General features: G+C 39.0%; 2 protein-coding genes across 2 annotated transcripts; one reads left to right on the forward strand and one right to left on the reverse strand.

Annotated features, from left to right (window-relative positions):
- The first annotated feature begins 224 nt into the window (after positions 1 to 224).
- On the forward strand, positions 225 to 8,889 carry LOC143852623 (uncharacterized). Its single transcript, XM_077362097.1, has 2 exons — positions 225 to 411; positions 6,847 to 8,889. The coding sequence occupies exon 2, from the start codon at positions 6,876 to 6,878 to the stop codon at positions 8,712 to 8,714; it is 1,839 nt and encodes a 612-aa protein (XP_077218212.1). The 5' UTR covers positions 225 to 411; positions 6,847 to 6,875; the 3' UTR covers positions 8,715 to 8,889.
- Positions 8,890 to 10,506: 1,617 nt separating this feature from the next.
- CDPMEK (4-(cytidine 5'-phospho)-2-C-methyl-D-erithritol kinase) lies at positions 10,507 to 22,745 on the reverse strand. Its single transcript, XM_077362311.1, has 11 exons — positions 22,399 to 22,745; positions 22,180 to 22,275; positions 22,012 to 22,080; positions 20,854 to 20,958; positions 20,430 to 20,486; positions 20,121 to 20,321; positions 19,198 to 19,290; positions 19,005 to 19,104; positions 18,809 to 18,908; positions 11,818 to 11,903; positions 10,507 to 10,810 (listed from the first exon to the last, which is right to left on the reverse strand). Exons 1-11 carry the CDS (start codon positions 22,597 to 22,599, stop codon positions 10,707 to 10,709), a joined length of 1,212 nt encoding a protein of 403 aa, XP_077218426.1. The 5' UTR covers positions 22,600 to 22,745; the 3' UTR covers positions 10,507 to 10,706.
- Positions 22,746 to 24,939: the final 2,194 nt, after the last annotated feature.

Consider the following 24,939-nt stretch of genomic DNA (forward strand, 5'->3'; position numbering starts at 1 on the left):
CAACCCGACCCAACCCGATTTTCAGTCGGACTATAAATCCCAACCTCAACCCAACCCAACCCAACCCAACCTGAAAAAATTCAACCCAACCTGCCCAAAAATCGAACGAGTTGTACCCCTAATCACAAGCCAATTGAAAAAAAAAGGAAAGGACAAGCTAGGTCCGTGCAAATAATAAAAATGTAGTTGTGCTGATATCATTGCCTATGTATAAAATGAGAAAGGGCAAAAAAAAAAGAAAAAAAAGAAGGAACGATAGAGAGAGAGAGAGAGAGTCAGACACGCACCTGTCCTAGTTTTTACCAATTTCCTTTGATTCAATCCTTTCCCCTTACATTTCCGGTCTGAAAATCTCAACCTCCTGTTGCCCAGCCGCTATCAGAGGATTATAGATTGGTTTTTCTTCATCAGGTCAGTTCCTAATTTCAATTCTCGAGATCCCTCATTTTCTCTAATTGATTTTCTTGTGATAACATTAGTGTTTATCATGTTGATCTCATGCTTTCCTCTTGAATTGGACTCGGATTTCGGTTCTATGATTGTTGTGAATGCCGATCCGTTAGGAATTTTTGATTTAGGTATGGGTTAGGATTTTCTGGTTGATATTTTGGATTGCATGTTGTTTCTCGTGGGATTTGATATCGATTTATGTGTGGATTATTGGGGGGTCGGAGTTAGGGTTTTTTTTTTTTTTTTTTGAGGTTATATGTTAGGGCGCTGCCTGTATATGGGACTAGGTGGGACCCAGCCTGGTGTGGGACGGGTTTAAAGATGGGACAGGTTTAAAGGGCCTTGCCTAACGCATTCTATCAGCTTTGGAGATTTTGGCATATTGGTAAGGTACCTAACATTTGGTATCAGAGCAGCCCACCAAGTCGTCCCATGTTCGAGTCACGGAAGTGGTGACTTGTGGAGAGGGCTACCTGGTAAAAAGCCAGAGTGGAGTTGCCACAGAGTGGGTCACCACATAAGGGGCGACCTGTGGGAAGGGCTACCTAGAATAGAGTAGGCCGCCGAGAATTGTGGATGCGGAAGCTTGGTGGAATGTTACGGTCTTGAGTGGGGGCCCGCCTTAGTATGGTACTAGGTGGGACCCAGCTTGGTATGGGACATGTTTAAAGGCTCTGCGTAACACGTTCCATCAACTCTGGAGTTTTTGTTGCAATGGTAAGGTACCTAATAATTTGATTTAGGGGATCGTATGTGGGTGGCTCTGAGATGAAGAGCGTTGATTGGATGTGTCTTGGTTGGCACGGATTTGGATGATTTTGTTTTGTTGGTTTTTGATGATCTCAGAAGATCACTAGGTGTTGGATTCTTTTCCTTATGGAGAGAAAACAGGAGATCTTAAGATCTTTATGGGGCTAGGGATTTAAAGCAGTTAGATTTGATGTTGGAGTTAGGTTTTGCCATTTGGGATGTTGCCGTTATAAAATTTCCAAACAATGGGCGATGATTTTTTCGCTTCCCTGTAGGATAATGCGCCCCCTGGTAAACATGATTTGATGTCAAAAAGCGTCAAAGTCGGCCCACGATTCAAGTTAAAGGGGGCGCATTATCCTACCAGAGGGAGGGGGTGGGGGGCGAAAAATCATCTCCCAAATAAATTTCTCAATACAGTTTGCGGTTCTTTGATTTATTTGATTTGCTCTAAACATGGAGCTAGTTATCATAACAGATTCTGTTGTATTTTGGAAAGAGAACTAGAAAATTCTGAAACCCTTGAAAAGACTTAAAAAGACTTTATGTTCGAGTTTCATTTGGATGATTTTTTCAAACAAGGAATTAGAGTATTATGAACAGAAGTTTATTTCCCTTCTTTTTTTCCATTTGAAGTTCGACTTCAATCTACCTTCTTGTTTATTTGAGCTGGCTGCATTATAAATTATAAGCAGTCCTTCAAAAAGATCTACTATGTAAGTTTTAGTTAGTGGCTTATTTAATGCGTTTGATCTTTCTGGAACACAGAATAATTGGTAGTTTGGACTTGAATGTGTATTTGGAATCTAGCTTTATTTCCCACTAATCTGTTTTCTTTATGCAGGGATTGAAGATATGGTTAATTTTTTACTTATAATGAAAAACATAGAGATAGAGCAGGGATATGAACTTATGTCTGGAAGTAGGGGTGCAAATTGGGCCGAGTTGGGTTGGGTTAGCATTCTCTCAACCCTTACCCAACCCTGCTGTCTGCAGTCGGGCCGTCTTCTCCCAAACACCGTTCGATGTCCCTCCGAGTACTCCGCCCAACCCAAGTCTGAAGTCAAGGAGGTTCAAGCCTAACCCAACCTACCTCTAAATCTCTCAACCTTGACCCAACCCGTCTAACCATAGTTTCAAGACTCCCCCACATCATCATGGATTCCCCCGAGTCGACTATGTTTCACCTTGACTGTGTTCTTGCTGTCTAAGTTCGCATTTTGCCGTACAAAGTCAATAAAAACTACTTTGACCTATAGTCACATCAATCGAGTACTTAGCCGCGTCAACTGAGTATTTGACTGCATCATGCTGAACCAACTAGGACTTGTTGTATTTCACCCGCGCCTGCATTTTGAAACATCGCGTCTAATCTATTTTGCCAAATTGGGTCGAGTTGAGTCGGGTTAAGTTCATTTTGGCCTGGGGCAAAAGTAGAAAAAACTTCGAAAAAACATTACCCTACGATATTAAATGAAATTAGAGGACGGGCTCGGGTTCATGTCTGGTCGGGTTGCGCAAGGCTTCAACCCCAACCCAACCTGAAATTAAGTCGGGTTGGATTTTCAAAACTCTAATCCAACCCAACTCGAGGAAATGCCAACCCAACCCGAGTCAGAATCGGGTTCAGCTCGACCCAAGTTGCACCCCTACTTGGTGAACGTCTTACCAATTTAGATAGGATCTCGATGGAGTCACACCACCAAGCTATAAAAGAATCGCACTTATCTAGAAACGAAAGCTCAGAGTTATCTCCAAAATAGAATCAGAGCTTCATTCTTTTGAACAGATGCCATCCTCTTTATAGGAATCATACTGCAACACGTTAAACCTAAGTGTTGCATTGATACAAAATTGATGCTGGATGAATTACGGAATGAGAGAATGGAATGGATAGTGTGGGGTTTGAAAAAGGTGGGGAGAAACTTTAGAATTATAGAAATTGGATGTAAGATATAGATTAAGGTTTAGCAACACTATATGAATTGATATGGTAGAAGATTGAATGGAATGGGATAAAGCGAGAAGAAAAGGCAAGATTTTTAGAAAAGAAACATAGATTCGGACACAATAAATCGAAGGAAAATTGTGGGAAATAAATAACATAATCGAAGAATCACAAGAGATAGACATACGAGAATCACTCTTGTATGTTCTAGGCTTCACACCTGGAGACAAGGTATCACATATCCAACTGTAAGTTGTTGTACCAAATAGCTTTCAAAAGATTCATTCATTCATCATTTTTCACTGCTAAAATAATCTACGAAGAACCTTCTTTTAAGAGAATGGGAGAGATGGGCATAACTACCTGGGTGAGACATCATGGCAAGAGGAGAGCATGGTTTTAACTTCCACCAAAAGTAACACGAAATGAATGAAATGTTTTTGTTTCCATCCTCATCGAAACTGGAACCAAAACGACTAAAATGATTAAACCAAGATCTAAGTTTAATTGTGGTATCCTATATTAGCATTTATTGCATAATTATATTTATATGAGTTGCATGTGAAATGTGGTGCATGTATTATCTATAAAATATTTATATGATTTACATGTGAAATTTGGTATGTACTAAATTATCAGGCATGGGCGAGAGTGCATGTCACTAGGTGTTCGATGTTTTTAAACCATTATGTATGATTGCGTTGCTTATGTCATGGTTTCTAAGTTTCTATCTGTGTTTATTCTAGAATTTCCTGAAGCTTCATCTTTAAATTCTATCATTTACATGTGTTTCCATATGTATCCGTGATTTTATAAGATTTTCATCGAAATTCCCAACTGAAACCGAAACGTTTCTGTTTCCAAAACCGAAATGTAAAACCTTGGAAGAGGAGATGAGTATAACTACTTGGGTGCCACACAATAAGAGAAGAGGAGATGGATATAACTAGTTGGGTGACACTTGGCAAGAGAAGGTGAGAGATTTGAATAACTAGTTAGGTGACACTTGGTAAGAGAAGAGGAGAGATATGTATAACTAGTGGGGTGAATCATGGTAAGAGAAGAGAAGAGATGGGTATAACTACTTGGGTGGCACTTGGCAAGAGAAGATGAGAGATAGGTATAACTACTTAGGTGGCATGGCAAGTGAAGAGTAGAGATGTGTATAACTACTCTGGTGGCACTTGGCAAGCAAAGATGGAGATGGGTATAACTATTTCGCACATGGCAAGAGGTAGTTTTGGTAGGACACAACTACATGAATTTCTCTTTAAAAGAGAGACTGCACATCATCACATAACTGTCCCAATGCAATATTACAAACTTACAACATAAATAGGCACAACAAAATTCAAATAAAATAGCTAAAATCTGACAATATTTGGAACTCTAGACAATCTGTGCTTTGGAGACCCGATCTTTCTCGATCAAAGCTGGGAAATCCTTCATCAAACGAAATGGAGGTGATGACTGGCTGTTGAGGCCTCCGTCTACATTGGAATATTCAACAACCAAGAAAAAAACAGAGAGGAAAAATAGATAATCAAGATCAAGAAAGATCACTGAGATTAATATCAAGAAAGATCAAGATCAAGAAAGATAAAAAAATACCAACATCAAGATCAAGATCAATAAAGAGTTGTATAGGAGTAGAAAAGGGCAGCGGTTTGTGAACCCAACCAGGAAGGGTAAAGAAGGAAAAGGGAAAAAGAAACGAAAAGAAAAATGAGAATGGAAAGAGAGATATGAGAAGAAAGTTAGGAGACGAAGAAAAGGATGTAAGAAGTTAGAAGGACAAGGGGTTGTAAGAAGATATAAGTACAAGGGAGTGTTGGCTTATAATCCCAATCGAGGGGGATGAGGCATAGAGTAGAGAAGGGGAAGATAAAGGAAAGAAAGATAATAGTTTAGAGGTAGATACAGACTTCTTACGAAGCATTGCACTTCTTAAAAGGTATCACATCAATACAAGAGAGAAATAAACTTCAAATATGTATTCATTCTATTATTGCATAGCATAAAAGAAAAGGGCCGTGAGGCTACATATATTATATATATGAAGGTAAAGAGAACTAGAAAGTTTTAAAACCCTAAACAAAAATCTAACATTTTTGGACTAAAATATTCGATAATGAATTGAAGATTGTCCCACGTAATTTTTTTATAATGCATGTGTAAGGCCTAGAGGGCGAGCCTTGGCGCAAGGTAACAATTGTGACCTGGTGGTCACGTGTTCGAGTCACGGAAATAGCCTCTCTGCAAAGGAGTAAGGCTGCGTACAGCTAGCCCTCCCCAAACCCCGCAATGGCGGGAGCCTTGTGCACCGAGCCACCCTTTTTTTAATGCGTAAGGCCTATTTAAAGCACTTGTAAGTCAAAGAACTTAGTGATTTTGATGGGAAAAGACTCAACTACCCCCTCCGACTTTAAAAGACTTAAATAACACTCTAAAAACTAAATAAAACTCTTTTAACATTAATGATGGACCTTCTCTTCTTAACTCCTCATTCTCCATGGCATCTTGGATGAATTCCCCACTGATGTCCTCATCAATGGTCCCACATTCAACATAAAGTTTTCTATATAGTGCTTGGCCATATCTAGAGAAGTGTTTTTGAATATTTTGACTAGAGATTTGTTGGGTAAATGGAAGTTACTTGGAGCTTTCTGATTTTGGATAAAATCAAGGCTAGATGGTCTCATCTTCCTACTAAATGCCCATACTTAAATTTTGATGCTTGTTCAAGAGGCAATCCAGGACCTATTGGCGTTGGAGTCCTTAGGAATGAGATGAGGGAGGTTGATAAAACTTTGCTCTGGACATATTGGCGAACTAAATTGAAATGAGGTAAAAGTGCATATGCTTTTCTTGATTCTTCATATTTCTATGGAGAGGTAAGTGGAAGGCAATTCCACCAATGTTATTTCTTGGGTGTCTAACATAAAGTTGGCACCGTGGATATCGGCAATGTCACATTGGAAACCTGGTATTTGAGTAGGCTTTATCTCCGTCATGGGTGCACATCCTGGAATCACTTAAGTTAAAGATGGACTTGATACGTAAGTTTTTGTACTCCGAATGTGGTTCTATGGTGATATGATATTCTTTGTTTTTCAGTTTTTGTTCTTTTCCTCTGCTATGCTTCTTTTTTGGTCCATCTTAGCTCCATCCTGATTTTTCCTGCTTTCGCTTTTTGTGATTAACGTCTTATGTGATCTTTCAAAAAGGAAAAAAAGGAACAAGAACTTAAAAAAAGAAATGATTGTTAGGGAGATTTGAGTTCTCCTTTGGAACTAATTTTTACATTATTGTATGTTTAGGAGTTAATTACTAATGGAGTCTTTCTTTTCATTCCGTTTTTTGGGAATTCGTGTTTAATGCTCTGCACAAAAATATGTACTTCATGTTCTCTATTTCTCATGTTGTAATGTTGCTGAAATTCTTAGCACAATATAAGAAATGTTACTGAAATACGGGGACCTCCCAACGGTCATTTAATTCTTAAGCTTTGCATCTTTTGCTTGATTTTGTTTTGCGGAGTTGACATAGGCAGATGCATATAATTTTTATCTTCACAAGGTTGAGCTTATCAAATGTGAGCACCAGTGTATGAAATGTACGCTATGGTCAAATGGATGTCTTTTGATCGCCTCTCCTGAATTAATCATCTTCTCTTTTTTTCTGCCTTCAAATGGCAGGAGTATCTCATCAATCTATATTTAGAGAAATGTCTCAAGTGTTGAGATCCAAGTCAAAGGACAAGCCATCTGCGAAGGCAGCGAAGGAACAGCAGAAGGCTTCTTCAAAGCCACCAACTGCTCCTGCTAATAATGCAGGGAGTGGCATTCCCTCAAGTGCATACAATCCAGTTTCAGGCACGTTCCACACACTTGATACAACGCCAACCGCCTCTTCTCCACCGCCACACAACAATGGTCGATTTCGAACCATTGATGAAACAGATGACCATTCCGGCAGCTCACTTGGGACCGGTGCCGAGTATGACTCAGTTTCCAACTACGATAGCTGCTCCGGTGAGTCAGAAGACCAGAAAGACAAGACTGCTAGTCCTATTCCTCGCTCAGAACCCGTACCTGGTTCTGACGACGACAAGCGAGAAAAGATAAGGCAGAAGAACGAGAGAAAGCACCAGCGTCAGAAGGAGAGGCGGGCCCATGAGTTGCATGAGCGGTGCAGTGGCTACCTCATGTCCAGAAAACTGGAATTACTTGCCCAGCAGCTTGTGGCAATGGGTTTCTCATCGGAACGGGCAACTATGGCCCTCATCCTGAATGAAGGGAGGGTTGAAGAATCAGTTTCATGGCTCTTTGAAGGAGGCGAGGAAGCGTCACAGGACAGGGATTCAAATCTTGACAGAGGGGGTAGCCTGAAAATCGATATTACGGAAGAGATGGCTCAGATTGTAGATATGGAGTTAAGGTTCCAGTGCACAAAACAGGAGGTTGAAAGAGCTGTTGTGGCTTGTGAGGGGGATTTGGAGAAGGCAGCTGAGACCCTAAGGGTTCAAAAACAGGAACCAGCCGCCATTCCACCAAAGCCTGAAGAAACTGGTGATCCTCCGGCCATCAATGGTGGGAACCCATCAAGAATACCATCAAATATTGCTGCATCAGTTACGATACAACATAGAAACAGCAAAAGAGATTTTAACTACACAAAGGTGGACGTCCCTGTGGTGGCATCCCCAGAATCTGGAAACAGAAACTTGCAGTCTTTGACAATGATTCAGCCAAAGTCGGAATGGGCAAGGCCGCAAGTGGCAACAGTGGCTGAGAAGAGGTGGCCAACCGTGAGCCCAAGCCCCCCTTCTTATTCATTGGCTTCACCTTTGCAGGTTGCACCACCACCCACAAAGGTAGAGACCCGGTATGTTGTTGTAGGGAGTGAAGTAAAGACCATGCAAACAGGGGCAGTGAGAGAACCTGTGATCGTGATGCAGCGTCCAAAGTCTGCCAATACAAAGCAGAGTCCAACAACGAGCCTCAGTGCCTCTCCACCAGGGACAGACGAATGGTATCCAAACATCATGAAGGTGAATGGGGGTCTAGGGCACATGCCAAGTGTGGGCTTGAGCAAAAATAATCCAAGCTCCCAGCAGTTTTATCACCAACCTCGATATACCCAATTTGCATCGAAGAACCCCACAGACTTGACTCCATCTGGGTTAGGGGCTTTGTCAAGCACAAACGGATCACTGGGTTTGTTTACAGGCTGGGGATCAACTGGGACATCTGGTTCATCATCACCCGTGGATTGGAGCACGGGGGGCTCGATTCCTCAGTGTGACTATAACTCCATAGACTGGAGTGTGGAATCATCATCATCTTCGAGGCCTAATGGGCTATGTCTGGGACTCCCATCCTATGTAAAGAGTGGTCAGGTGTACAATGAATCGTCCGTGACTTCAGCTGGTGCAAAGGGTACAAAGTTCGCTGGTGTGGCAACAGATTCGACATCTGCGGGCTCACATGAATGGACATCGCCATTTACAGGGACAGACCTTTTTAGCTTACCCAGGCAGTTCGTTACATCCCCGTCTCTTTAGGATGGAAAAAGTGGTTGGATTTTCTGTTGGTGTTGATGCTTTTATGATGTTGAAGGTTGGTTGTTGTTGCTTAACTAGTGAAAAAAAGGGGAAAAAAGAGAATTCCAGTCTTTTCTTGTCATCTCTCTATAGATTCACTTCTAATAAAGTTGCCCTAGTTTGTTGGTTGTGTGCTTGGAAAGTGTGTAAAAGCGATGCTGCCCTTGTAAATAGAGGTTTGGTATGGTAGACCTCCTGAGGGCTACTGCACGTTGATGCTTTGCAAGCTTTTATTAGTGGAAGTGGGGGGGATCTACAGGCAGTTCCAAAGCCTACAGTGCCCTAACTGCCCATTGCATTCATGATCTGAATGTTAAATCAAGTCAAGCTAATCATTAACCTTGCTATTCTTGTTTATTCCTTTAATGCATAGGAAATGGGAATGAGGAATTTGAAAAAGATCTTCAGATGGATTTAACAAGATCGACACTTGTGATGGTGTATTGTTCCTTTTCTCACTGATTATGGCAGGCTACAATCAAATGTCTCAGCTTCTATCAAGAATATCTTGCTGCATTGGTGGGGTGGACCATTTGAGAGAGTGGTAGTATCTTTTGCATTGATTTGACACATGAAAGGAGAGGAACAATTGCATATTTCATTTAAAGAGAAAAAGAGGCAATGTTAGGACAATACTATTAGAATTTGGTACGCTAATTTAGGATTTTGGCCCCCCTTATTCATAAAGGTCAGCTAATGTCTTTGCTTGGGCTAGCAACAAAGTGGACAATGGAAGCTATCTGAAATTAAGGATATTGTTAGGGAAAACAGGCTAGAATTTCTACATATGAAGAGATCAGCAAATGTAAAAACTGATGTATTGGCAAAAGGAGGGGATGGAGATTGTTAATTTAGTTCTTGAGGAAGTGAGGGTGGAGCTTTAACGGCTAGATCAGTGGTTGAAGGTTACATCAGGCTTAGGGTAAAATGAAAAAAAAAAAAAAAATGTATGTAGACTCGAAAGAAAGGGCGGACTCGGAATTGGAAATCTCAAACTTAGGAACAAGGCTTTAATGTAGAAATAGATTTGGAGATTTGGCCAAAAAAAGACGCCATATGACCCATCATTATTAGGCAAAAATATGGGGTAGGTTGGAGTTATTGGGAGTGCAGGTGTACACTCCTGGAGCTTTATATTTTAGCCAACTATAGAGGAGTCAGAATAAAAGATCCGTGTGGAATGTCACTCTAAGAAGAAACATGAAGATAGGAAAATTAATAGTTACTCATACTTCTAGAGAGCTTTGATAAGGAAGATCTAGGCAGACCCTATAGGAATTTTCTCACTCAAACCTTTTATTTTTCCACAGATTGACAGGCAATCTCTCTTCACACAACCCTTGGACCAAGATCTAGTCTTCTTTGGCCCTACCTAGAGTCTCAGCTGGATAGACCTTACAGATTGACATTCTCTTCACAGAAGCAAAGACATTACTCACAGGCATACAGGTATCTAAGGAAAAATCTTGGCGGTATATGCATTGTTGAAGGTAATTCTAGCAATGTGATTTCATGGGCACAAAAATCTGAGGATAGACCTTAGAGACTTGCATCAAATATTCTAGAAATTGTAGACCTGTTCAACTTGATATTTAGCCTAATCTTATTTGCAAATGGGACATCAAGGCCTCTTTACTCTTTAGAAGCCATTAACTATATCATTTCTAAAAATGTTATAACCATTATTTGCAAATAATCATGTTTTGCTTAAAAACATTTTTATATAAGATTATCTGAAAACAATTTTTAGAGGTATCCAAAGAGGCCCTGCATATAATTTCATGCGCTTACATCTGGATGGCATTAACAAAAAGTTCTGAAGATCCTGATTTGATAAACCATGCCATTAACTGTGCCCAATTTACAACAGGAAAAATCATGCAAATAACAAAACTCTAATTTGGATTTACTGAAGATCCCGATTTGATACAACAAAATGTTCTTACAAGAAAATTACTCAGCCATTGGCGAAAGATCAGCAGGCGAGTCGCAAAAATTCATTGTCGTATTTGGTTCAGCATACCATTGGTTCTTTCTGCGGGTGAGGAAGCGTGCCTCTGCATTTGAGAATATTAGAAGACAGATTAAAACTAAAAACAAGATAAAATATGTGGTAAGAGTGCAAAGGTGAAATGGTTTTATTCCAATTATTTGATCCAAACCAATCTGACTTCAAAATCTTATAGAAATGGCCCTCCAAACCACAAGATTAACTTAACCAATATCTTGCACTTGGTAGAAACTAGGTCCTAAAAGCTCCGTTACTTTCGACGTAATATGGACAAAGAACAAATTTTACACCTATTTTTCCCCTTAAAAATGGGCATAAAATTTGTTTTACACCCATTTTACATCTAAAGAGACAGATCAGATACTTGCAAAAAGGACCCACTTGGGAAATGGGGACAGGTTGCCTATAAGACTTGCAACCATCGCATCTACTATTTGCCTTCTGATGATATTCCACCTTTGGCTTTCAGAGATATGTAACTGAATCCAAAAGGCACACAAGAGACCTTGCTCTCCTCTCTCCTAACCTTCATGAGATGTTTCAAAGGCCCCAAGAAAGGGGTATTGTCCAGTAGAAAGGATCCCCAATTTGGGTTGAGAAGTCAGCCTTTCTAAGCTGATCCATACGGAAGAGACCCCTTCTGATAGAGCACCGCTCCACATCGCTTCATAACCAGTTGCAGTAGAACTTCTCATTGAACTTGCCAATCTTGAACCCATGACTCCATATTAGGGACAGGTTACACCATATAGGCATGTATGTGATAGGCAGGAACCATAAAATGTTCCAAAAGTTGACAAGAGAGATAGGGAAGTGGCTAGATTAGCATCAAATTTCTTGAAAACAAGTTCAGATCATCTCGCTAATTCATTAGTACTGCTATAGGTTAAAAGGCCATTTCAAGTTTAAGGGCCAAACACCAAGACAGAACTATGCATCAACATCATGCAAAAATAGAGAAGAAAAAACAGAACTACATCAACATCATGCAAAAAAAGGAAAAGGAAAATCAGAACTATGCATTGACCAGCCAGTTTGGTAATTTGGTCTTACCAGATACAAACACATCTTGGTATTCATCATCGTCATAGACAAATTGTGGAGGATCTGGAGAACCGATTCCAACAATGGTGCTTCCACTGCATGAAATTTCTCAAAACGTGACAACAAGCATGAATTTAAATAACAACCTCATAAGAATGTGGCATAACACACCAGAATTCAGAACAAAAACATGCATGTACTGGATATACAATTTATAGCAAGGAATTACCCCAATTTAAAGACGAAGCAGTAAACGTTTTGTTGGTACGTTAAGATACAGTTAAAGAAACCAAAACTAAGATGGCTTGTCTCTTGAGCAATCAGTAGATCATGGTAACATACCTGTCCTGCTACCATGACTGGTATTGGTTCATACATGTTTCGGATCAATAAAGAAACAAAATAACAGAAAACAGTAAATACTGGATAATAAATCCAGGAATTATGAAGAAAAATAATTTAAGCACCCAGAATTATTAGACAGGCAGCCAATATTTATAAACTGTTGATGGGAGAAAACTGATTCGCAAGTATATTTTATGACCTTTATTTTTCTAGGAACTAAAAAATTCTACAAAAAGCTGCTTATAAAGTCCTGCAGACCCTCCAAATTATGGGTTGGGTCCATTGGAATCCAGTTATGAGGGTCCCCAGGTTCTTTTTTTCATTTGCATGCCATTAGCAAGTGAGTCCCTTCCCAAGTTCTAGCTTTCGCCATCACCATTTAGATTGAAGATTTAGAAGATAGTTCATAAGCTAAAAAACAGATGGTAGAAGAATTATTGATCCCACAGCTGAAAGGGTATATCATTTGAGAAGTTGACGACTTGCCGAAATCTACATGAAGCATTCAACTTTCGAGAAAGTTGCGTGCAGGACACAAACGTCAGACACAAGTTGACACTGCTATGAGGGACAAACCTCATCTCTTTTCTCTAGTTCATTGTTATCTATATAATATTGGTAGTCTTAAACTCTTAATGTATTTCTATAAGAAAATCAGAGTGTTAAATGTCATTCTTCTAACAACAGCAAAAGCTTTATAAACGGATGAAAGTATTATACAAGAGGCAGACATTTCCCTATGCAAATTGTTTTTACATTTTCAAGAAAACAAATCAGCACCACCATTAGTTTCTCTTGAAGCATGCAAAAAGGAAATCAATTCCTCCACATAAGTCCTGAGTCACCAATAATGTAAGCTAGTCTCCACATCCCAAACTATGATGAAGTGCCAAAGTAACAACATAGACAAGTTATATTCTACCCTAAAACAACCACGCAAGGCAATAAAAGAGTCCATACGGATGATAAGTGCCTAGTTTGAATGCTTCATGCCAATAGGTTTGGAAAAGCCCCCAGCACTTCCCCTTCGTCATTCCTAAAAACTCCCCCTTACCTCAGACAGACCTGGGTTTATAAAAAAACTCCATCAAGTTAAGCGTGATCGCATTTGGAGTGGGGCCCATCTCACACTTCTTCTCACCTTTGAAGGGCAGCTACAGATAAGTTCCTAAGTTTGATAAAGATCTTTTGACACCCCCAAACTCTTTTTCCTGCAAGGGTCCAAGTTTTTTACTTCATAATCCTTTCAGTCCTAAGTTTCCAAGAACGCTATGCAGTGCATGACTTGCAAATCCATGGCGCCTGGTTAGGATGAGGTTGGAACCCACTCGTTATGCAGTGCTGAACCCACTGCGCCTGGTTAGGAAGAGGTTGGAACCTTACTTAATATACAGTGTATTATGTGTGTGTATGTGGTGGGTGTTTTTTTCTGTGTGTGTGTGGAGAGAGAGAGAGAGAGAGGGAGGGAGGGGAGGGGAAGCACCCCCCTCCCCCCCCTCCCAACAAATCTCGGGAGTCTTTATATCACTTCGCTGACTATTTTTTATCTGGCTCAAGAAATCACTTTAAGGAAGATATGAGGAATTTCCCGGAAGATGAAACCACATCATTTTTTTTTATGACATAGGGTATAACCACATCATGAACATTAAAAATCCAATTGCTGGAGCAAAACCCTCATCTCTTGCCACAGATTACTAGCTGCCACTACCAGTCCCACCTTTCTGCCACCACCCTTTCTTGTTATTCTTCCAATGAGGCAATGAAAACATCTTAGAGGTTTATGAGATAGCGCGATCTTACATACATTTTTGTTGTTGCTTGATTTCCTTCACTCGTCTTACTTAGACAGCTATCCTACTCATAAGAGTTGTTGGCTTGGATTATCACCTTCCATTTCTGTTTCTTTGAAATACTAGACTGCTTGTAGGCATTAATCGATGCAAATAATTCAGGATCGAGTGCAAGGAGGTCGGTTCCCTTTCTAATTCTCAAAAAAAACACCCCAGGTGTTGAAATCCAATTTCTTTGAAATACTAGACTGCTTGTAGGCATTGATCAATGCAAATAACTCAGGATTAGGTGCATGGAGGTCGGTTTGTACTATTAAAATCAATTCAGATCTTTTATTGGATATAGGTTAGGGAGGGGCAATGTGATTAGATTTGGAGATGGGATTAGATTTTAGAAAGATTTATGGGTGGAAAATGTCTCATTGACCCTTGTTTACCTGTGCCTCTAGGTTAGTTACTGAGGGAGGTCCATATCGTTGATTGTTCTTACGGATTGGGAGTAGAGTAGTTTGGGGGAGAGTCTTTAGAAGGAAATATACTATAACTTAATGTATATCTAACTTAAACTCTCGTTTTTTTTTAATGGTAGCTATTTCATTCAATAAAGGGGAAGACCGGGATGGTCCGCTCAAGATTACAAACAAGAAGAAAAGAGTACAAAAAGGAAAATAAAAGGAAGAGAACCAAGGTCAAGGGGGAAGGAAATCAAACATTTCCATTTCCCCACACCATCTTTGGCAAGCCTATCAGCCACGCCCTAGGAAGCACGGGTACTCTCCCGAGGCTCCCATACCCTTACCCAACACGTATTGGGTGCGGGTACGTTCGGGTACGCCCCGGGTACGTACCCCAATTTTTTGTTTAAAAAAAACCCCAATTTTGGTTGCTGGGTGAGTGTCGGGTGCGTACTCGACACCTCATGCTTCTCCTATCTGGTGTAAATCCTTCATGTGCTTCTTCTCTCTCCTCTCCTGTACTCAGTATTTACATGTAAACTCTCTCCTCTCTTGTACTCAGTATTTACATGTAAATAAAGGAATACCCCCCATTTGGATTTATTAAAAATAGTTTCAAGACCCAAATCTGAAAGGAAAAAAAGTCAACTCTCCTGTTCTAGTACAAAATCAGAAGAAAAAGGGTCGGGTCAAAATTTTAACTTTCTTAACTTCCAAATGGTTGGGTATTTTTCAAATTTATAAAATCTATCATGTCCAAACATTATTAAATCCCAAAAGTCCGGTATAAAAAATCTCATAATTTGGTCTCTAAAAATTATTCATCTTGTCAGGCACTGGTCAACACGCTGGCGACAGACTTTTTTTCTAATGAATGATGTATTGATGCCTCATGTTGTGAAATATGGAACTTAATCACTTATGAAATTAAGAGTAATATTAGAATTTTCCATTTTGGTGATGTTACTGTTATTTGATTGCTCTCCAATTATTATTTTTTAATTTTTATATTATTATATTCGGCGTACCTGAACGTACCCGCACCCGTTTTTTTTATAGAAAATCACATACCCACGTACCCGCACCCCGTACCCGTGTCATGTCGTACCTGCACCCCGTACCCGTGCTTCATAGGCCACGCCATTAGCGGATCTTCTGACGTGCCTGAACACTACAACGATCCACCAATCCGATTAAAGATCTCATCAAAGAAGGCCGCAAACCTTCACGGGGGACAGACGAGCCACAAAGTCACCTAACTTAAACTCTTAACAATAGGAAGTCAATATAGCTCCAAAATTCCAACTTTCTACTCCAAAATGCTTATACTTCATGGTTTTTGTTTTACTCCCTAGATTTTGCTCGAGGAAATTATAGGTTCACCAGAATGTCCTACAACTTAAATTAATGAAAAATTTCCATGACATCTTGATACTTAAGTTTTGATTCACATTTTAAAAAATAATAATAGACTAAGTTATCTCTTTAATTCTTAACTGGAATTCATTATTTACTTAAAAATATTAGATTTGGGGTTTAATGATTTGACAATGTCAGTTTGACATATTAAGAAACTAGGAATTTATGACAACCACACAAGGCCAAAATTCCAAGAAAATAGAAGTAGAACCAATAATGATACATGTCTAATTGCTATCAAGCATGTATTTTACGATTTTGTGAGCGTCATGCATGCGATTATGCTCCTCGAACAAATATTGAGTTAAGAAAAAACAAAGGGCATTGGAAACTCTTTTCGGGATTGCATACCCATCTCTTTTTTCTTTCCTTTTTTGAAAGATGACTTTATTAATGAAAAACCCAAATAAGGGGACAAGATGTCCCCAACACAGTGCCCGGACCTATTAATGCTCGGCCATTACAGAAAGAAGTACAAACTAATCACTTTACATCTACTCAACCCCTTCCCCCATTACATTTCCAGGAATGGAAATACACATCGATTCTAGGGTGGCTCCCCGCTTGGCCATCTCGTCCGCCTCTTCGTTCGCCGTGCGCCGTCTGTGGTTTGTAGTTGGTTGAATTGAGTGAAGTAGATCTTTTACTTCCGCAATGTAGTTCCAGAGCCGCCAGGGACCCTTTGATTTGTCCAAAGCCCATGCGATGACATTCGACGAATCCCCTTCTACAATCAGCGGCTTAGAAGAAAAAGTAGAGTACCACTTGATACCAAATAGTAGTGCCCTCCCTTCCGCCTCGATAGCGTCGCAAATTCCGATCGGTCCCGAGTAAGACATCATCAGCGTACTCCCTTTTTCATTCCCAAAAAATACCGCCAATTCCAGCCGGATCTGAATTTCCAAAGGAACTTCCGTCGAAATTCAACTTAATCCATCCCGCCGGTGGAGGATTCTATTTTGGAGTTATGTGATGCTTAGCTTTCCTTTCCCAAATTATTGCGGACCAATTCCTCAGTATTTCCCCAACTCCGAAAATACCACCTGTAGAATTCTTAGCCCATGAAATCAATTCCACCTTAATTTCAGTGCAAATTCGATCCAGAGATTTGGATTTATCTTCGAATATGCGATTGTTTCTTTCCTTCCACACATTCCATATAACAAAGTATGAGAGTAGTTTCCAAAGTAGGTTACCTGTTTCACCAAAAACGCTACCCATCCAGTTAATGAGCAATCTTCTAAACGATTTCAGAAAGACCCATTTGACGCCGAAAGATCTGATAATTCCAATCCATATGCGGTGCACGAAAGAGCAATGGAGTAGCAGATGATCCACCGTCTCTTCCACCTTCTTACACATCACGCACCAGCTAGCCATCGGAATAGTCCTCCTTTTGAGACGATCGCACTTGTTAATTTTTTTGTGAACCACTGTCCAAGCGAAAGCCTTCACTCTCGGTGGAGCAGCAGATTTCCAAATAGCAGCCCGCCGAGAGGCCTTCTTCGCGCCATTGTTCAATTCAAAGAAGAATGATTTAGTGTGAACTCCCCATTAGATTCAGGTATCCATATTCTCTCATCGGCATTGGATGGTGAGAAATATTGGCTGTGTAAAAGGTGAAGCATATCAGCCAGGCTATTGAATTCTTCCTCCTCCAGATCTCTGTGAAGCCTTATGTCCCAGAAAATCCGCCCACCATCTTGGTTCCTTAACATGTAATCAGAGACCATGGCCTCCTTGTTTACAGCCAGGTTGAACAGAGAAGGGAAAGCCTCACATAAAGTCTTTTTACCCACCCATAAATCTGACCAAAAACGAACATTATTTCCCCTACCAACTCGGAATCGCGTTAGACCTTCAAACTTCAACTTGGTGGATGCGATTGATCTCCAAGCACCCGATGCTTTTCCATTTCTGGAGTTCTTCACATTCCTTTCACCCAATTCCCTCCCATATTTATCTCCAATGACCGAATGCCATACAGTCTCTTTCTCCTCCCCATACCTCCACAGCCATTTCCCCATTATGGATTTGTTACGTAGTTTCAGTTGCCCAATGCCAAGACCCCCATGGATTGCATACCCATCACCTTGCTTCCAATTTCTGGTATGTGGTATCTATGGTCTAAACTTATGGCCTTCATTTTGGTACATTGACAGTAACATATGCTAATGCATTCATCCAAAAGCTTCCATGATCTGTTGATCGTAATCAAACCACACCTTCATAACTTAAATGTTTACATTGTTCAGTTTATTTTACTAAGATGAACAAATTGACATGATGTCAAACATTGTTCAGTTTATTTTACTAAGATGAACAAATTGACATGATGTCAGACTATTCAGAACTTACATGGACAAGAGGAAATCAGCATAACATGGTGCAGCTCAAACAAAATATAGAAGACATTCAAATCAGACCAATTATTCATACTTCACAAGTCAGACCTCACAAGTATATGAACCTTGGCTTCTCAACCCAAACCATCATCAGGGTCGAGAAGCCAAGGTTATGCTAGAATTACGTAATGAGACATATTGTACAATTTGGAATATTCCAGGAATGATCAATTTTCTAAACAACGCCAAAAACCATGAATGCCTCCAGAAAGCATAGATTATATTGATTAGAGAAATCATGTTGAATTGGCAGTTAAGAATCTGTTAACTTACCAACTTCTCCAAAAGCTTAAGCTGTTGGAGAAAGGTGTTATTTATCTTTTATTCTTTAACACTCCCCCGAACGTGTGGCCCACTTGGCAAACACGTGGCACATGTGGTCCCACTTTGGGCCGACCATCGCATGTGGATTTTGCTATCCGGGAGGTTTGAACTCGAGACCTTTGGCTCTGATACCATGTTAACTTACCAACTTCTCCAAAAGCTTAAGCTGTTGGAGAAAGGTGTTATTTATCTTTTATACTTTAACAGAATCTATAGAAATGGTGTTTAATAAAAAAAAATACAGCAATCACAATGTTACCTTCCCGACATGAAAACAGCACTATACTGTCCACGACTTGATGCAAGCACACGTTTTTTCAACTTTTTCAAAGATGGCAAGACTTCAAATGCAGGAGGTTCTGGAAAGATTAGACTAATAAATAACCAATTTCAAATATCTGAACCAGACAAAGAAAGAAAGAAAAACAGAGTATCTTCCTGGTGTCAATTCATACCCAAGTCATTAATACAAGCATCTTGAGAAATTCTGTTCTGTTTGATCTTCTCCAGCAATATCAATGGGTCAACTGAATTAGTTTGATCCAGCCGAAGGCGCTGCGCAAGTAAAAGTATCCTCAGAAACAGATCTTAGTGGAAAATCCAATAACGTAAGAGGTGATAAATTTACTGACTAAAAATTTGCATTGCCTTGTAAACTTCACCAGTGGGGCATGCTTGCTGTGGCTTTATAAGAACCATAGGAATGTCTAAGGGTATTGGTGGTGGAATATCTTGAACAACCTGGAAAGCCAGATCCAAATTCTATGATATTCCGCTGGTCAGATGTATGAATGTCTCGCAATCACAACTAAAGTAAACCATAAATATAGAGGCTTTTGAAGAGGAAGGCATCATAATCAAACTCCCATAGTTACAGAAACAGTTCTCTTGACTAAAGACATCAAATCAGTGATTCATACATTCACTAATGTTAAGTTTCTCATATTGTCAAAAATTATCGAGCATCTAAAGTAACTAACGTAAATACACATAATGTAGGTAAAAATAAACCATGAAAGTAGTTCAATTCATATTTCATAATTTGGAACGCTATATTTGGTCTGATCACACCTCATTCAATGCCCATTGCTTTTCTAGTCGCACTGCTATCTAAACATAGGTTCTTGAAAGCTCATTAAAAACATATAGATGAAAAATATATGAATACATAGGTTCTTGAAAGCTCATTAAAAACATATTGATGAAAAATATATGAATGCATAGGTTCTTGAAAGCTCATTAAAAACATTTAAGCGAAAAATATATGAATACCCCTCTTTAAAATCTAAATCATGTTTTCATTTCTATCTCAATAGACGAATGCATTTGATTTGCTTTGCTTTTGAGACTACTTGGTACGTTTTACAGGCGTGTAATGAGAGTGTCCAGTGCCATTTATACGCTTTAGAGTGCCATTTATACACTTTACCAAAAATATTGAATAGAAATGTGTTATGCATTTATAAATCTGAGAGCATCAAGAAAATCTGAATTACCAAGTGCATCCATAGGCAGCTCTAAGAATTTTAGTAGTAAAGGATTGCCTACTTTTTCTTATGTGCTAAACATACCTCACCTCTACCAGTACAATATGCTGATCCGTGAGAGAAAAAGAAGGGTATATCGGAACCAATTTCACCGGACCATTCCTGAAGTTCCTCTTCTGTGGCAAGACCACTGTTGAATTGATTTGCTGCCCATAATGCAGTCGCAGCGTTACTACTTCCACCACCTAGCCCAGCACCAGTTGGCACCTTTTTATCAAGATGAATCTGCAAAATAGGAAGCAAGGAAAATTCATTTGCAATAAGAGTTATATAAATAGAGAACAAAATGTTGGTAATTTTCTAGGACAAAAATATTTATGTCCAATTATTTACCCAGAAGTAATTGTCACTGCCAGTCTTTTTTCTGTAAAGATTAAGTGCTTTGATGATCTGCAAAATAAGGCACCGGGAAAAGAATCATTCTAAGCTAATAAAAACTGAATAATTCAATTTGAAATTTTTATAGAGAAGCAAGAATGCAAGTTGGATTGAGCATTTATATTTTATAACAATGTCATGAAATTATAGAGCCTTTAGGTCTACCAAATTAGGTAGAACTTTAGCAGCAAGAGCTGCGCAAAGTGGGAAAAGTGTAGCAACAAAACGTAGAAATAAGCTATTTTTTAGCGCTTGTGAGATTCTGAGGTGGAAGTGACTCCTTCAAAAGAAGATTCGTGCTACAGTTAAACAAGAAATAATCAAACCAATGCCAAAAGTTAGAAAACAGAATAAATACTAACAATTGCTATTAACTCACCAAATTTTTCTCATCAAGTGGGACTCCAGGGACATTGGTTGACAGACGATCTCTAGTTTTCGTCGGCGACAAAGAGAATTTAATTGTATCTCCTAGACTTATTACCTGGACGGCAGACCAAGATCACAGGATATTTTAAAAAGGATATCGAGATAAGAAAGAGCAGGTGAAAGAAACAAAAGCTAAAAAATATCCAATGCATAAAAAATAGGTTAAATATTCTCAGTTGCAATGAACTGAGATGGGTTCACCACATATCATGCTGTAAATGAATTTGACAAATAATTCCTCAATTCCTCATCTGGTGTATCATAAGGGATTTGCCTTTTCTATTGATTCCTACGGATTGGATCAAAAAAAAATCTTGAATGAGCATAAATTAATTGTAAATCTCATGACAAATTTGAAATTATTGAAGAAAACATTGTGGTGAAAAGTGAACTCACATCTTAATCTACCAAACACACGCACTTAACCATCCTTACATGCTTTTTGTTGTGTCATATTTACAAAACCATATATAGTATGTGCTGTAAATAGACAACACATGCATTTTTCTGAACTTTTCCCTAACTCCTCCCAAACATTTCTCAATTTTTCCAAACATCTGCCCCGTCGAACTATTCCTGAATCCGAACATTGTAACTACGATACTGATCAGGAAATCATCTCTGCTGGATTGATTTTTACCTATTGAAATGATTGCTGATCTTCTTCTTCTTTTGTGTGTAGGAACTATTTGTTTTTCTTTTTATTTTTGTTGGGAACCATCCACAGGAAGCCCACCAGATTAGTTCTGACCACATGGCCACATAAAGGTAACTATGTGGAATGAACCCATCTGAGTTTGTTGCTTCTATATACCATGACCCATCCACAGGAAGCCCACCAGATGAGTTCTAACCACATGGCCACATTTAAGGTAACTATGTGCAACAAACCCATCTCACTTTGTTGCTTCTGACTGACCAGAAAAAATCTCCAGACAAATTTTCAAGTTCTTCATCATAGTATTATATAATCAATACATCTAGATTTTCATCTGCTATTGGATGGAAATTTATGTAATGCTATGATTATCTATGCATCAACCAATATTTCTAATACAACTTACAAAGCTTCCATTCTAATCCAATCTATGGTTACAATTAAACTTACATGAAACAAAGATGCCAAATCATGAAACCCATCTTCCCTCTTACTTGTTATTCTCAAGAACACATTAATCTGCAATCAAAAGGGAAAATAATTAAACATAAATTGAAACCCATAAAAAGACTATAATAAATTGAAAAAACATCAAACAAAAATTCTTATAAAGATTACCTTGCAAGGAGAAAAAAGAGACAATCTTGAAAGGCCTGTGTCTTTATCAACTTCATCTGCTAACCTATTTATCCTTTCATCTGGGTCATACACTATCTAAAAACCAAACAACCCAAAACCAAAATATTGAAAATGAGACCCAACAAATACAGAAGAAACCCAAAAAAAAATAGGAATATTTAGAAGTCTAATTTACTCTGAACAATTGGGAAAACATACCTCCATCTGTTTCCTGCCAGTTGTTGAGTCAGAAGCCATGGCTCTAGGAAATGGGTTTCTTTGGAATTGGGATATTTTAGCAAAGGAACATGAGCCATGACCAATAGGTGCAGAAAAACTAGTTCTTTTGAAGAGATTGATGGGTTTTTTGTTGTGCCAAGAAAGGCTGGGCTGATGGCAAAGGGAAAGGGTGGAAGCCATGATCAGGAGAAAGTATGTTTGTTTCAACAATTTGTGAATCACATGGATAGTTGTGAATTTGTAGGTGGGAGCTGAAACTAGAGAGTTTTTGACTTCATGCCTATTTATAGGAGCAAGGGAATCTGAAGGGTATCAATGTTGGGGGTAACAATCCAACGTGCTTTTGAAAGGCCAATTAAATTCCAAAGCTGGGCTTGCATTTTAAAAGGAAAGCAAGCCCAATTGGATCAGTAAAAAGCCCAATTGGATCAGTAAAAAAGCCCAATTGGTTGATCAGATGATTCTAGCTCATTTCCTATTAGACCTTATTTAAGGTCCCAACTAGAGATGCAAAAACCTTTGATTAATGTAGGCCTTAATCTTACTGGCCGGATGTATATTTAGCACGAGACTGGGACCATGTGAGCCATCTCATAATGGTCCACAAGATCAATGGTCCTGATTGCATAGAATATCCCTGTGTGGGACCCAATGTTGATCTTTAAATTGATCCAATGGTAAGCATGGTAGAACTAACTCTGAACTTAGCTCTACCCAACCACACTATTACAAGTTTCTTTTAAACAATAATAAGTAAGCTTGATTGCTTGCACGCATTCTTGTTGGGTGAGAGTGAGCTCAGAAATGTGCCATGTGATTGTTTCAATAATGGCACTCGCTTTTCAAATTTACTTTCGAAGGATGTTACAATTTACACTATGCTTTCACTCATACGTCAGAAAATGGTTAATAATGTTAAAAGTATAAAAGATTAAATAATGCCGTCTCCAACAGCTTAAGCTTTTGGAGTAAGTGGTTGTTTCATAAAATGAAAAATCCCTCTAGTGTCATTATTAAAATAGGGGAATTGCTAGCGTCCATCGCAGTTGTCTCCATTCACGAGGTGGCTGGTCTAACGTGCGACAGACCGGCCGTGAAATGCCTTTTGCGATGGACCCTAGCAAATCCCTTAAAATAGAGTATATGTTTTCAATTTTTTTTTTAACTTTTCTCTAATCTTTTATTTTTCTATCATTTAATTATAGCAGAATATAAAAGACTTGAATTAGGGTAAGTTTGCTTCATCATGACTTGGTGGTCACAGGTTCAAGTCACTGAAACAGCCTCTCTGCAAAGCAAGGGTAAGCCTGCGTACATCTAGCCCTCCCCAAACCCCGCAATGGTGGGAGCCTCGTGCAGAGCCACCTAGTTCAAGTTTTATTTAGAGGCATCTTCAATTTATGATGATATCCGTCTAAAGCCGTTTTCGTTTGAGATTGTGACAACCGATGGTAAGCCCAAAACATGTTATTGGAATCAAAATCACATTTAAATTTGAGTCTCATAATATAGGTTTAGGGCTCACAATCGGTTGTCACCATCTCAAACGAACAGGGCCTAAATAAGCCATAACTTATTTCTCTATAATAAACTTTATAAAACAAAAAATTCTTCAAATTTTTTTTCTCCTTTCAATCCAAACAACACCATAGGTAAATGATCTCTCTCTCTCTCTCTCTCTCTCTCTCTCTCTCTCTCTCTCTCTCTCTCTCTCCACGTGGAATGTTTTTTAAGTGAAGAGAAATTAAAATCTTCCTAATTAAATAGTAGCATTGGCTTTTGTGAGAGGAACGTTTGGTGATGGGAGGCTTTGATAAATATTAAATTTTATTTTATTTTTTCTGTTTGGTAGAACACGTTCATGTGCATGTGATTCTTGCACAATGCTTTCAATATACAAACAAAACAAAGGCCCTCCTTTACCTAGAAATTGAGGGGAAAAAATAGTACAATTAGGTTAAGGGATCTTTAGATTTTTCTTCTCTTCTAATCTAATCAACCCACAAAAATAACGTGTACTTGGCTTCCAACTCCAAAAATGAAAAATTATAGCATTGAGGCATGAGGAATGCTAGGCTTACTCTCTATCTAACCATATGCACATCAATAAGAGGAATGAGGAATGAGGAATGATAGGGTCACTCTCTATCTAACCATAACATCACTCGGGCGTGGTGATCGATGCTGAAGATCCAATCCCAAACCAAACAAAAAACCCATCAACTTGATTAAATCTTGGAAATTATCTTGGAAATTATCAATATTTAAATATTTTTTGAAATAGAAATCCACTGGTGATCCCAACTAGTGTCAGGATTAGACTTAGTCAATTTGAGCAAGGTTGATCCTTTCACCTTCTTCATGAAATTTTTTTAAAGGATTCATTAGCCGACCCCAACTAGTTTGGGACAAAGGCTTTCCTGAGTTGAGTTGAGAAATCAACTAGCGATCTAATGTCAAGAATTGCCATGTTAGGTATTTGGAAGTAGGACCCACTTAGGATAGGATCCACCTGTAACT

The sequence above is a fragment of the Tasmannia lanceolata genome, unplaced genomic scaffold (genome assembly GCF_043159265.1).
Source record: "Tasmannia lanceolata isolate RefF3 unplaced genomic scaffold, GAP_Taslan_0.1 ptg000019l, whole genome shotgun sequence".
NCBI lineage: Eukaryota > Viridiplantae > Streptophyta > Magnoliopsida > Canellales > Winteraceae > Tasmannia > Tasmannia lanceolata.